At 59.1% G+C, this 14,851-nt stretch overlaps 1 protein-coding gene across 7 annotated transcripts in view; it reads right to left on the bottom strand.

Moving 5' to 3' along the window:
• FAH (fumarylacetoacetate hydrolase) overlaps positions 1-14,851 on the bottom strand; it is a 39,586-nt gene that overhangs the window by 22,940 nt on the left and 1,795 nt on the right. For 3 of the 7 annotated variants that reach the window (XR_004954316.1, XM_016125792.2, XM_016125790.2), the window contains exons 3-13: positions 13,997-14,118; positions 13,486-13,535; positions 12,957-13,047; positions 11,443-11,540; positions 11,286-11,338; positions 9,949-10,048; positions 9,116-9,246; positions 7,549-7,624; positions 5,487-5,536; positions 3,879-3,980; positions 3,069-3,186 (exon numbers count right to left, since the gene is read on the bottom strand). Coding sequence is in view for 6 of the 7 variants with exons in the window: in XM_016125792.2 (XP_015981278.2) it covers positions 3,069-3,186; positions 3,879-3,980; positions 5,487-5,536; positions 7,549-7,624; positions 9,116-9,246; positions 9,949-10,048; positions 11,286-11,338; positions 11,443-11,540; positions 12,957-13,047; positions 13,486-13,535; positions 13,997-14,118 (991 nt within the window). In the remaining variant the exon portion in view is untranslated. The other 4 variants (XM_016125797.2, XM_016125795.2, XM_016125796.2 and 1 more) reach the window with 4 other exon arrangements.

Genomic DNA, 14,851 nt, shown 5'->3' with positions numbered 1-14,851 from the left:
CACCCTGGCTGGGGCCAGTCCTGCAGGTGACAGGTGCGTGCGGGATGTGGGCTCTACCCCTGCCCCCAGACGACGAGTCATGCCACAGGCTCATGAAATAGAGGCTAGTTCCCTCCGACGGGGATGGAGGGGCTGTTTCCACTGACGAGGGACGTTCAAAAGAACCTCGGGTTCACCGTTGTCGGCCTCACCTGTGCCTGCCCGAATGTCCCCATCCTAAGTCTTGGAGTCCCCATCAATCACACGGTTCACTGGCAGCTCAGCTCAGCACCCAGAGCTTGGATGAGACCCTGAGCCTTGGCGGTCCTACAGCTATGTGAGGGACACTCAGCCGCCACATAAGTGCCTCTCGCTCTCCACCTGAGGCTTCGGCTACGAATCCTTCTCTTTATGTACACTCTCCAGGGTGACAGCAGTCAGCCCACCAGAGAACCCCTGAAATCATCAAAATTCCCACAGCGACCAAGGGCCAGTGACTCTTCTCCCAGCCTGCAGTCCATCCCCTGCCACCAGGGGCCACCTTTTGATCATCGTGAGAGCACAACATGCCACAGACTACCAGTGTCTCACCTCCCTCAGCAAGGAGGGGACCCCCGTGCCCATCAGACAGGCAACGGAATCCATTCCAGAGTCTTACTTTAAGAGTCTGTTTCCTGACGCCACTCCTGGTGCCAGTCGCTTTATCAGTCAGGAAGCAGGAGGCATTCCCAAGGGATGAACGGTAGAGGGTTTCATTTCGGGACTATTTTCAGAAGCGTAGGCAGGGTTCAGATAGCCGGCAAGAAATGGGGAATAATCCAGGACTGAAGACAGCGAGACGCCGTGACCGCCCCTTGTGTGGGGAGGCGACAGTGTTCCCAGAAGCCTGCCGGGGTTGTCAGGCCACAGGGAGGGGGACACAGTGAGACACAGGGGGGTGGACAATAAACACAGTGGCTTCTCTCCTCCTGCACCCTTCTCTGCCGGTGCCCGCGTTGCCCCCCCAGAGGCCGGAGGGCGTGTGCCTGGGTGATGCTGTCCACGGAGGTCGCCCTTCCCAGGAAGGATGGACAGGAGGTCCACAGGGACGCAGGGAGAACCACCAGCCTTGGGCCCTCGGCGTTTCTCCCCGCCAACAGATCCTCCCCGGAGGGAGCAGGCCAGCCCCGACTCGAACTGCAACCCTTCCCTGGTCTCCGGCCTGCTGTCCCCCCCTGCAGACAGGACTTCCAGCTCTGCCGGCCCAGGAGCCGGTTCCTTAAACCGAATCTCTCTGCGTCCTCACCCCATGGGTCGTTCCGCTGAGGACCCTGCACCGGCTCAGGTGCCGTTCTCATTCCCACTCCCGGAAACGCTGGGAGGCCTGGGGGTCAGCCCTCTCGTAAAAACGAGAAAACGAATGAGCGAATGTCTGCCAAGAAGTGGTAGCCGCTCTGGCCCTTTAATCCAGGAACGCGAGTGGACGTTGCGCACTACGACCGAGCGAGTCTCCGAGCGTGGGGACGGCGCGCGATGGCTTTATTTATCACTGAAGGAAGAACCGGCCTCCAGCCACAGGGCGGTCTGTGGTCCCCGGGGCGGGGTGGGCGTCCAGCCCCTTGTCTCTGGGACAGCAGGGAGGCCCTCACGCCGGTGAGAGCGCGGGCAGCACTTTGCCAGCACACTGGCCAAAGCCGACACGGTAACCGTCACCCTGGCAGTGTCCTGGAACAGAGGGGGCCAGGGCTCAGCGAGGGGCGGCCGGGCTCATGGGAACCAACGCCCAGGCAGCCGCAGGGCTGGTCACCACACGGCCGGGCCCGAGACAGGAAGGCGCCACCGGAAAGACAAACACAGATTTTAAACAGGAGAGCAGCCCTCGGAATCTGGGGGGATCCGCAGGGCCCACCCCCACAGTCGGAGGCCCTTGGAAGCACCCCGAAGATGCCCCGCAGCTTTCCTGATGGGTGGTCAACCCGTGGGTTTGGGGTCAAATCCCATGACTACTAATGGGCCTGAGGCCAGAATGCCTGAGGTCAAAGCCTGGCTGAGCTCAGGTACCCCTGGAACTCAGAATGCGTCTGAGAAATGGGCCTCATGACAGCATCCGCGGGGTAGGAGTGTTGCAAGGATGACATAAAATAGTACACGGGGCAGTCTGAGGACAGCGCCCGGGCCACAGTGCGTGCTCGATAAATACCAGCTACACTGACAATTACAAGTGGGTGACGATTACAAGCAAGTGCTTTAACCTCCGAGCTCAGCCTCCACATGCACAAACGGAAACAACTGTCCTTATTGCTCAGGCGCGCGAGGACCCCGCGGCAGCCTCGGGCGAAGCCTCGGCATGCTCTCCCTCACGGAGCGGACCTTCAGCAAGCGTTAGTGGCATTCCTTCCGTTCCATTTCCACAAGAGTGACGGAAACGCAGAGAGCGGGCTCGAGCCGGAGGAGGAGAGCCCACGCACAGCGCTGTGGGAGCGGCGCTGGGGACGCAGAGCAGAGAGGAGGGACGCCTGAGCCGGGTGCTGGCGGGCGAGCAGCTCGCGAGGGAGGCCACGTGAAGAGGGCATGCCAGACAGAGGGGCAGCGCGTGCCAAGGCTCAGAGACCCGGGCGAGAGGCGCACGTGTCGCATTTGCTCAGAGACGCAGGCGTGCTCGGCACCGAGAAACCCTGTGACCTTGTCCTTGAACCTGAGCCTCCCTTCTCGCCCTGAAGCCACAGCAGCACTGCCTGTTTCTTTAGTGCCAGTGCGAATGCCGATGATATCATCTCGCACCCCCACGCGTCCTGGCGGGCGAGGCTGGCCGCTGCCTCCCCATTTTAATCCGCAGTGAGCATGGCAGATGCCCGACACAGGGTCTCTGCACTGCAGAGTCCGGGGCGACGGGAACCTGCCATTCTGCCACGTGGCTCAGGGAGCAGGGGGACAGAGCGGCACTTCGTGGCTTTTCTGGCCCAGGGAGACTCAGATTTGAAGTCCCCGACAGCCGAGGCGGGTGAAGGACCAAGCAAGCAGAGCGAGCAGCCCTGGGAAAGCAGGAGCGAGGCCGAGGAGGACAGACGGCTGCACGGCCGAGGCAAAGCCGTGGGCTCGGCCGCCCTCACCTGTTATGATGACTTCGTCGCCATCCAGCAGGAACTTCCTAGTCTGTCCATTCCCCAGCTCGACAGCCCTCGTTCCTCTCCACGACAGCTCCAACAGAGACCCAAAGCTTTCTGGCTCCTTCATGACAGGAAAGGGAAGAGAATGCCACATGGATTTACCTGTAGCTGACGGCAGTGCTCGGCAAGGCCCGGGAGCCCCCAGCAGGGATGGAGGGGCCTGTAGACCCCAGAAACCCTGTCTCCACAGACCACCGGAGAAACTCCCTCGGGGCTCAGCACCCTGTCCTGCCCGCCTTGTTCACGGTGCGGGGTGCCGGACCCCTGCCCGATCTGGAGGCTGTGGGGCTCATCCATGCCAGACCCCACCCCCTAGGAACAAGAGGCTGTGGTTGGGACCTCGCAGGGGGGTGACTGGCACATACACCCCCGAGTCACGACGTCATAAGGCTGCAAGACTGCCGTGGCTGACGGTGGCTCGGGGGAGGGGAGGGACCCCAGCAGCAGGTCGCCTCGTCCTGGGAGGGCGCAGAGTGAGCCGGTGCCAGCCACTCGCGCTGGCCTTTCCCACCTGTCCCCACACAGCTGCCACTCCCCTACATGGGTGCGTGCTGCGTCTCGTCTTCTGAGTCTCTTTAGCTCTGAATCTGGAATGAAGCCTCTCATGCCCCCAGAGATGGCTGTGGCTGGGCAGGACACAGCTGTGAGACACACCAGCCTGGGGTGCAGTCCCTGGAACCCGTCCTGGGGGTAGCTGAGCCCCCCACCCATGCCTCAGGTCTGTGTGGGGAGGAGGGGCAGTCGGATACTCACTGGCCCGCTGATGGTTCCGGAACCCAAGAGGTCCCCCGGCCGCAGGTTGCAGCCGTTGACGGAGTGGTGCGTGAGCTGCTGCAGCATCGTCCAGTACATGTGCTGTGGGAGGAGTACGCGGGGTGGGAACACGCCGCCCTGGCCTTCCTCCAGGACCCTGTCCTGCAGAGTCGCCCAGGGGCCCTCCCCGCCTGTCCTTCCAGCCCCCCTGCTCCTTCCAGCCCCGCCCCACCCCAACTCCCCCAAGAAGCCCCCGAGCAGCCGACCTCAGTGCTCGGGCACTCGCCGTGTAGCCTGCTCACCTGTCCACAGTCGCCCTCCGCCTCCCGAACCCCCCCGGCCCTCCTCACAGCAGAGGCTCGTCATGAGCTAAGACCCCTCTGCCATTCTCCCGCCCTTGGCCTGGGAACAAGGGAGCGCTAAGGGAGGTCAGGCCACGTGGACGAGGGCCAGGCCCGCGTGTCCCCACCGGGACTCAGGCAGCGCACGCCTGTGCCACTCCATGTCCATGCTTCTTAGGGCTGCCACCTCTGGGGCCGCACATCCAGACAAAGGACGCCGCAGAAAGGGAATCCTGCCCAAGAACCCCTCATGTCTTCTCACTGGCCTAAAGAGCCCGGAATGAGGATGAACTAGAAGGGAGACGGGAGGAAATGGGGACACATCGACTCGGAGGGTGTGCAAATGCTCAATAAACGCATGAAAAGGTGCCCCAAAACGCAACATGAAATCGCAGTCCCCCAGAATTGCCAAAACAGAATGGCAAACACCACCGCTGTCGACCGGGACGCGGAGCGGCCGAGCAGCACACGCTTCCACGCTGCTGGTGGGAGCACACACTGCACGACCCCTCTGCACACCCACCTGGCCGTCCTCCCAGGCCGAGCGGGTAGACATGTGTGCTCTACGACCCCGCCGTCCTACGCCGGGCGTCCACCCGACAGACACGTGCACAGGAACGCCCGCGGCCGCTCCATGACGACCCGGGATGGACAGAACGCAACACCCACCGGGCGCGGACCGGCCAAAGCGAGGGCGGAGCATTCACACCGTGGTGAGCAGGACGAGCCCCCGCTACAAACGTGGTGAAGGCACACACGCAACGTTAAGACAAGAGAGGCCAGACGGACGCGAGCGCACACTGTACGGCTCCGTTTCTACAAAGCTGAGAGACAGAGGACGTTAACGTGTGGCAACAGAAGTCAGGAGAGAGAGGACCCTCGCTGGGGGTGACGGCACGGCTGGAAGGCGGCTCCCGCGGCGGCCGAAGTCTTGGAAGCTACCCACTTCTAGAGCTGGGTGCTGGTGGCCAGGGGTGCTGACCTCGTGAAAATTCAAACAGTTGTACACTGGTAATTTGTGCATTTTCATCTCTGTGCGCTATGCCTCAATCAGAGGGTCAAAAAAAAAAAAAAAAAAAAAAGCCACTCTGGTCCCTCCAGCCCCTATCAAAGCAGAAGCCAGAAACGAGACCCGCACAGGAAGCTCCTGGCCCACATGTGACCCATCGTCATGTCCCCACGTGGATGCTACTCCTTGTTCCTGCCAGGGAGGAGGCACTCCCTCCTCCTCACCTCCGCGAGCAGTCTGCCCGGCTTCGAAGCTTACCTTAAAATTGGACCTGCATATGGTAGCCGCCTGGCTCATTCCTTCTCCTGTTGGGAAAACAAGACAACATTGACCAAGGAACTCAATTCTATTAATCAAGAAGGAAAAGAAACCCCACCTCGTAAGCTGAATTGTTTGGTGGCCTAAGCTTCCTGCTGTCCCTTGTGATTTTGCCTAACGAGTCCCTTGCCAGATAGGCTCACAGCCCTGTGCCAGACGGCAAACATGCACGTCGGCCACCACCTTCTCCCCCACACCCACGGTGACGGCACGAATCGACCGTGGCACCTGTTTCCACTGCATTCAAACGTAGCCTCCGCATCCTTCTTAAGACAATGCTCCTGGCACCGCCAAGCAACTGGGGACAGTGTACGAGGGGAATCCAATCGCCATGGCCCCGAGAGTCCTCTGGACAGCTGGGGCCATGTGTCCCTGTCCCCTGCCACAGCCCTCCATGATGGGCAGCATGCCACCTCGCAGTTTACTTCAACAGTATTTACTGAACACCTACTATGTGCAAGGCACCAGGCTACAGCTGTACTGTAACAGTGCACGTAATTAGAACACTGCATATGACGAAACACTAATTAGAAAACCCTCTACTCGCTCAGAACCACCTCCCCGCTTGGCCCTGGCTTTCCCCTGTGGCTGCAGAGACCAGGCGCTCTCCTCAGCCCGTGGAAGGTCAGGGCGCCCAGCCTGCCCTGCCGCCCCCCACCCAGACTGCAGCAGGGAGGGGGCTAGGAACCCATCCACACTCAGTGCCCCATCCTCTAGCTCTTTCTGCACCTCTGGGCACTACACCTCCTTGGTGGCCTCGTCTCGTCCCCCGCTCTGAGCTCCCTTGGATGTCTCCAGGCGGCAGGACGGACGTGAGACAGAGACGACTCCAAGGTGGACTCTGGGGGTGTGAGGGCACCGGCGCGAGGCTCGGGACACGGGTTTTGCTGTCAGTCTTGCCATTAGCCAGCTAAGCGACTCTCACAAATCCCCTTCCCCCCCGAGCCTCAGTTTCTCCAACTGTAACAGGAAGGAGAGAACGAGCAGTTTTCCAGGGGGCACGGGCAGTTCTGAGGCTCCTCCTAACAGCCCTCTCCACGGGGGCATCCTGCTCCCTGGAGACAGCTCCCGTCTCCCTGGAGGACACTGAGCCTGCTGCAGGAGACGCCCCCACGAAGGGCCAAGGCCATGGACTGGCAGTGAGGCCACAGCAGAGCCTGTGCATGGAGATAGGACCAAAGGAGAGAGATCTGGAGAGGACAAGACCTGGCCACCGACGACTCAGGGGTCTGCGTAGCCCTTGGGCAGACCCTCCCCACAGCCTGAGGGCCCCCAGCGGGAACAGAAAATGACACCTGCCTCTTCCGAGGCACAGGCTTTGTCCTAGACCTCTACACAAATCACAACTACACCAGAAGCTCACTGTCATTATTACCCTGTGTTACAGATGGTACACTAGGGCACAGACAAGCCCAATAACTGGCTCTAAGGTCCACAGCTGGGCAGGGCCAGAGCCAAGGTTCAAACACTGGTCATGGCCTGCAAAGCCCACTCATCTCCAGCACTCTGCCAGCCTGTTGATGAAGCTGAGCCAAGCAGCCTCGGGGAAATGGGCCCTATCTGCAAAGGCTCTCACGGCTGGCGCAAGGTGGGTACCAGGGGCCGGGGGGCTGCTGGGGGTGCTGATTCTTTGTGGGCCCAGAGGGGCTGTGCCGGGCCTCCCACGGGCAGGCCCATGAGGCACTGGATGGAATATGTCGCCTGGGAGGTGATGGTGTGTGGGCAGAGGCTGGGCAGACCCTGGCTGGGGAGGCTGGAGAGGGGCCCCGACTCCACACTCCCGGCCCTAACAGCTGAGACTCACCAGTGCGGGGTGGACGTCACATGGGCCCAGTGTGGCTGCCTTTGAGCGCAGTGGCCTTTGCCCTCCTCTTTCCTTTACAAAAGCTTGCGTACCTCCAAGTCTGAGCAGGCAACACTCCCTCAGCTCACCAAAGCTCGGGCAATCAGGCACATGTCCCCACTGAGCCCCTGGACACGCACTCTGACCCCTAGACAGTACCTTTCAGGGCGACAGAGAGGTGGATGTCAAACGTGTAGGGCTGGTCATGGCGGAGGTATGGCAGGGGCTGGGGGTCCTGCGTGGGCAGAGCAAAGCAAAGACGGCCATCAGCACGGGCGGAGCTGGCCCGGCGGGGCCCGCGGCACAGGGCCTGAGGGAGGTGGAGCAGCCCTCCAGGGACCCAGCGCCGTGCTCCTGCACAGCGGGCAGCCAGCATGGCATGTGTGCCAGACACCAGGAAACCCGTCTGAGACTGGGGCATCGGCAGGTCAACACGACCAGGGCCAGGTCAGAGGTGTCCTAGAAGGGTGGGGAGGGGACAGTTGGAGGGCCAGAGATGGGGACCAAAGCAAGGCCCGTGGGGGACAGGCCAGGGTGACAGAAAGGGAAAGCAGAAGTGGGGGCGGCCAACTGAACGGCCCCAGCTAATTCAGGCCCCCTGCTGAGGCAGCTTTGCCGACCGAGCCAGAAAGTCTGCAGTTTGGCTAACAGTGGTGTTTTCCCGAAATGCGATGCTCGAGTCGCTCACTAGTGGTATGTGACATAATTAGGGTGGTTTCATTTTAATAGTTATGTTCCTTTTTATGATTAGCTTGGTGGCTCGTGCCACCAGTAGGGATATGATGTTCCTTTTCTAAACGCGCTGAGTTTTAAAACAGGAGCTGCTTTAAAGAAAAATGCTTAATAACAGTGCAGGAGTGGCGGGTTGTGAAGGCAGTGCAGGCATGGCTTTTGGGAAGGGCCAGGACAAAGCAGGGAGGACAAAGGTGCCCTGAGAATGCACTGAGACCCCGACAAAGGACAGAGCCTGGAGGACAAGGGGTTCAAGAAGGTGCCTGGGTACAGGAGCTGAGAGGGAGCTGGGGGAGGCCGGATGGGGGCCTCGGGTAGGCGGGGTGGGGGCCTCGAGCGGGCGAGATGCTTAGGGGAGGGCTGGGGCTCTCTGGGGCTGCCCCCACATGGAGGACAGAGTCACAATGCAGCATCTCAGGACTCAGAGACACAGAGCTGGGATAGGCCACGTACCAGAAGCCAAGTAAGGAGAGTGACACAGGGTCTGCCCTGAAGAGGGCATGAGGCCGTGGCATTGGCCATAAGGTCACTGAGCATTTGGTGAGGCCACTGGTGGCCATGCAGCAGGGACAGCGGACAGACTGTGACAAGCTAAGCGGTGAGGGTTGAGACCGTGAGACAAGGCCTGAACAGATGTCAGTCAGCCTGGTGACCAGAAGCCATTCAGGGCTGATGCATTCTACCAGTTGGGCTCCAGAGGGCGCCATCACACAAAACACAAGTCGACTGCCTGGTCAAGAAGCTGTGCAGTGTGGTGGCAACCACAGGGACTCCCTCCCCTGCCAACTGGCCAGCTCCCCTGGCCTCAGAGGATCCTAAAGGCTGCAAAGTTTTGTGTTTTCCCCAGGAACTGCTCGGGGGGCAGGGAAAGCACATGGCGGAACAATGGGTGTCTGTCTGCGGGTCACATGGGGGCACGAGCTCCCTCCCGGTGGCCACACCGCTTCAGGGCAGAGCGGCCGTGGTTGGGGACTTCCTGCAGAGGCTGGCGTACCTGCTCCGGGTTGGGCACCACAAAGGGCATGAGGGCATCCATGGGCACCACCCATGGAGAGATGGTGGTCCCAAAACTCTTCCCGAGGAACGGCCCGAGAGGGACATACTCCCACTTCTGAATGTCTCGAGCTAGAAAAGAGAGCCGAGCAGAACTTCTGGGGCCGGCCGGGGCCTCGGGCGTAGGTTCCCTCCTGCCCGCGACCAGACGCCCAGCACAGCTTCCCCCACAGTGCCCTGGCCCCGGTCGGGCTGTCCAAGACCAAGGGGCAACAGCATGCAATGCCAAGGACACAGGTCCTTTGGGGGGTCTCAGCGCCAGGTCACAGCAAAGAGCAGAATGACTGAAGGACAAGCAGGATCCTTTCCCGTGAAGGGGGGCTGGACGCTCATCCTCACACTGTGGGGCGGGCAAGTCCTGGACTCACATGCCACCTTCCTCCTACACGGGGGCACAGGCTCAGACACTGGGCTGCTGAGTGAGAAGTCCTAGCTCAGCAAGTAACTGAAACCTCTCTGTGCCTCAGTTCCTCGCCTGTAAAGTGGGGACGATAATGTTGCCAGCACCTCGTTAAGGATTCAGCACGGGGCCCACACGCAGGGCTCCGACCTGTTAGCTATGACATCAGCCTCGTCCCTGTTCAACTTCTAGGAACACTGAGGGTCAGAGTCGAGATATCTGTCTGCTACCCGAACCCACGCTCTCCACTGCCTGGGATCAGCATGAGGCCTGGGAAACTGTCCTTGGCTTCCACGAGAGTGCCCAGGGCCCAGTCTCTGCCCAGAGCGGCACTCACAGTGGACCCAGCACCAGGCCACCCAGCACCCACTTACCACTCCAGTCGTTCATGAGGACCATTCCAAAAATGTGCTCGTGGGCCCTGGAGATGGGGATCGGCTCTCCAAATCTGTTCCCAGGGCCTACGAAGCAAGCCTGCCATGGGGAGACCTGATTAGCAGCTGGGGCTGACCTGCCACCAGGTTACTTGCCTGGGGGGCAGAGGTCAGGCATTTCCAAACCATGCAGCCGAGGACCAGGACTGCCACCGGAGGCCTGACATGGCTCCAGATCCACTGTGCTGCACCTGGGCAGACAGATGGCTGCCTGGGGAAGGAGTGTGTGGCCACCCTTGGCCACTCCGCACAGCGCCCGACCACCAAGCACAGCGGCCCCTCGGCCTCCTGCAGCATGCCCTGTCTCTCCCACCTCACACGTGCTCTGCATGTCAAGATCTGACAGCCACACGGGGTTGGTGAGAAATGAAAGTATCAGGGTTTGTATCCACACCAGGAGAAATCAAAAGGCTGCCTCCAAAACGCAGCCAGAAGCCTGACGGGGCGCACCCCAACCCCGAGTCCCCCGGCCTTGCCTTGGAAGATAAGAACCATCCACACAAAGACCAGGAACCACCAGACTATCTAGACACCACTGGAGGAACACGTGGGAAAATGATTGTCAACAGCACAGAACCAGCTATGACATCTGTGAAACTGGAGTCACAGTTTTATTTGCTCTGTGACAGCGGTTAAACACCGCAAAATTTTTCGAGATTTATAAACGACATCTGAGGGTACCCATGTATAGAGACTCTTAGCACCATCCAGTCCAGCTGTGCTCCCCACACCTGTCTCCACACTAACTTTCTGCCTTTTCTCCGCCAGCCCCGTCTGCCTCACAGCGGGGACTAAGAGTCCTCTGTTTGCCCAGAGAGAAGCCCCTCCTCCAATCCTGGCCCTGCACCCTGCTCTGTGGATCCGGGTGGGGGACGTGCTCTGGGGCCCAGACGACACTGCCAGTGCAGCAGCAGGAGGCCGAGTGCCCGTGAGGTCTGGGGGACGACTTGGCAGTGCCCACATGGTTCTTTCCTCTGGATGGGGCCCAAATAAATCACGGGACAGGACTGGACAGACAGAGAGCTCCTGCCTGCCTCCAACCAACCCTGGGTTCCCACTGCCACGGCCACACTGGGGGACCCACATCCCTTCTCCTCCACCTGCCGTGATTAGACACTCAGAGCTTCCCCGGGCATCACCCAAACCACAGGAGCCACTCTGGGAAGTCCCCGCATCTGCTGGCCTGCACTCCCCGCCCGGGGCAGGCTCCACCATCCGGCCTCCTGCCCCAACGTTTTCATAGAGCCGATGCCAGTAACACGTCGAGGTCAGCTTACCATTTCCAACTCCATGTCCAAGAGTTTGCAGGCACCATACACAGGAGGCTTGGCTGGAATAACACCAGAAAAAGAGGCTGCCGTGAGCGCCAGGCCCAGGAACTCACTGCACGGGACGCAGAGCTACGCGGCGGAGCCTGGACATCGGGGCACTTACAGTCATCGGGTCTCATCTGTCCCATGGGCCTCCGGATGGGGGTGCCGGACACCACGACAGAAGAGGCACGACCGTGATAGCCCACTGGTAAGTGCAGCCTAATACAGGAGGGTGAGGAGGAAGGGTGTCAGGGCTGTTACGTGTTGCAAAGTACATTTCAAAATTCCGAAAAATTAAAAACAAAAAAAAAAGAGTCAACATGTAGACTTGGTTCAAAAACTAAAAGATATTTCCATGCGTCCATCGACGGACAAACAGATAAGCAAAATGTGGTCTATATATATATGGGAACATCGCTCAGCCTTAGAAAGGGTAGCCTGAGACATGTGAAGGCACGGATGAGCCTGGAGGATGTTATGTTAGGTGAATCAAGACAGTCACAAAGAGATGGATACTTGACTTCTGCCCAGTGAGACTGATTTCAAACTTCTGGCCCCAAGAGCTGTAAGAGAATATATATACCTGTGTTGTTTTAAGCCACTGAATTCATGGTAATTTATTACAGCAGCGGTGGGAAACTAATATAGGGTGCACGTTATGTGTATGTATTTTTTGTTTGTCTTTTTATAAAAGTAGGAACTCGACTTTACATAGCATCTGTCTTCACTTCACATATGTCATGCGCACCCTCTTTTGCTCCTCAATCTTTTCTTTCAATATAAAGCAAGCTTTAAAGCAGTTATAAAATATTGTATTTTGAATAGTCTTTAATTTTGTAGCTAGTCCTCCACCCGTGAGCATTCAGACTGCTGCCAGCTTTGGGCCATGAGGAAGACTGCCGGTGAGCGTCTCTGCTCTGACCGACATCTCCCCTCCTGGCCCAGCATGCCCAAAACCCTCACTGAGAGGGAGGAGCCTCTGCCCGCCCCAGCCACTGTGTACTCTGCCCGGCCTGGTGTGTGTGTGTGAGGGTCACTGTGTGTGTGCCTCCAGAGGAAAGCATGGACCTCAGCTTGGGCAGCAGCCTCAGTCTAGGAGTCAAGGGACAGCCTCTGGCCCCACTGGTCCTCAGGCAAGTTGACCCTCCTCTGAGCCTGTTTTCCATCCTGTGAGATGCGAGCTATGAGGATGGTCAAATAAGTGAATGAGGCTTGTATTTTGACTGAGCACACTCGGAGACACACGCAGTGCTGGGCACATGTAAGGATTCTCATTTATCAGAGGATTTTAAGCACGGAGAATGCTAGGATGCAAGACTTGCCGACAGAACCATAGTACATCGCTTACAAACGAGAGAATCTGGAAAGATCTTATTGACCCAGGGAACTTAAGTGCAGCCCCCGTTCTCTAGATAAAGACGCTTAGGGATTGCCCCATGAGCCACAGCAGGTCTGGTGTGGAGCCTAGGAGACCAGAAGCTGAGGCTGTGGCTCGCGGAAGAGGTGACATCATGGCCATCACTGGTTTCCCTCCCCGGTTTTTTAACCGAAGAGGGACTTGCCAGCTCCCGGGACAACATGCTGCTGGAAATGGAAAGGCAGACCTTGAACTCATCGGACTGGCCCAGGACATACCAATTGGGCGGCAACGCATTCTCCTTGCCCCTGAACATGACCCCAACATTTGTAGCGTGGTGCCGGGAGGAATAGAAGTCCGTGTAGTCACCTGCAGGGGAAAGTCACGAGAGCCCCTCAGTGACCCAGATGGCCCAGGACAAAGAAGGGGACGTCCAAAGGACTGGAGCAAGAGGAACAAAGTGGAGGAGGCAAGCGTGCCAGCTCCCCCTGCACCCCGTTCTGCACGGTGGGAGGCATGGGCCATGAGCACGCACCCACAACATGTGTTGTCCCAAAGCTCTGCACAAAATGCACACAGATTAGCCTCACTAAAAAACTGTTTTCAACTCTCAACTGAGAAATAAATAAAAAATGAGAGCTTGGGCCTTTGACACGGCCTGAGTCGATGCCTGGCCTCAGTCAGAGATGGGGAGGGCTAAGAGCCTCGGAGACCCTCCTCCATTCCTGCCCCGTCAGGAAGCAGGGACCCGCCATCTGGGCCCACCGGGTTGCTCCGAGCCTGTCCTAGTAACGAGACTGCGCTTACCTATGGTAGCTGGAAGGTGCATCGTGGCTGAAGCCTGGGAGACGAATGCGCTGAAACACAGAATCGGGGGCTTCAGGATCTGGCAGGTGGCAAAGTGGAGTCCCTGCTCTGGTGGCCCACCTGCAGGCTCAGCCCAGACCAGCCCAGAATCCTGCTCACAACCTCCAGTGAGTGCCTCCAGGCTGGTCGGGGCCAGCACTGAGCTGAAGCTGCCACACCAGGGCGGGTGTCCACCCACTAAAGCTAAGATGCCTCTTTTCTGCCTCTGTGTCCCACTCCAGGAAACCAGCTAACTCACGCCTACTTTGGGAACCAGACAAGGACAAGGATGATGCTGATAAGGGAGGGAGTGGACAGACACAGTCCAGGCACAGGGATAATTCCAGTCCACTCAGAGCTCTCCCACCTAAACGCAGCCCAGGCTGGAGCTAGGTGATGCCGAGGTAGCCCGGTGGTGACCAAGAATGGCCCTGACAAGCACCCCAGCCTCCTGTCCCCACCCCCTCCTTACCGCTTCCGAAGCTCCCTGTCATCTCTGAGCCTGGCCTGGCTGGCAGACAGTAAATTCTGCAAGAAAGCTCTCGCCTCCTTCCAGGCAGCCTGGCCCAGGCCCATGAAGCTGTTGAGCGTTGACTGAAACAGGGAGAAAGGAGGTCACACACCAGAAAGGGCTGGTCAGGCCCCTCCCATGCACAGGAGAGGCCGGCCAGCCTTCCAGGACCCACCGCTCATCTCGAGGTCACTAGAACTCCCAGGACTTTCACTCTTAGCTCTGTCATCTGTTTATACAGTTGGGGAAAGGCGTCACCTTTCCCGATGGGACTTGCACACAACTGGCAAAGCCTGGGAGCCGGTACCTGGATGCGGCTGGTTCGGCTTGGCCCAGCCTGCAGTTGAAGGCGGCCGTGTCCCTCCAGTGGAGACACACTCTAGTCTGCGATTATTGCTGTCTATACAGACTCCTTCACGTGAGTTAAGGAGAGGTTTCTTCACAGTGAGCTGTGGCAGAACAAGCACGGGTCGGGTCTGAAGGCCGGAGTTCCAGCCTCAGCTCTGACAGCTGTAGCCTCAGCACCTGGGGGAGCAGTGTCTCGCTTCATCTAACCGAGATTCCGGTGTCTATGCCCGAGGGTTGCTGTGAGGACTGGACGGCAGAGGCATGTGCGACCCCTGGCATAGGATGGGATAATGCACGCCAGAGCAACGACCATCCACGGGGAAGTAGATTCATGTCCTTCCCACGGGTACGCGTACTGCAGGCTGACTCCTCAATGGTGGAAACGCAGAGGGCACTGGGGCCAGCTGTCCCTTCCTCCCAGGCTGTGGCTACAGGTCTACAGAGCCACTGAGACCCAGGACAAACCAT

This window comes from Rousettus aegyptiacus, unplaced genomic scaffold (genome assembly GCF_014176215.1).
Source record: "Rousettus aegyptiacus isolate mRouAeg1 unplaced genomic scaffold, mRouAeg1.p scaffold_m13_p_14, whole genome shotgun sequence".
In the NCBI taxonomy this organism is placed as follows: Eukaryota; Metazoa; Chordata; class Mammalia; order Chiroptera; family Pteropodidae; genus Rousettus; species Rousettus aegyptiacus.
This window is presented reverse-complemented; position numbering and strand designations above follow the sequence as displayed.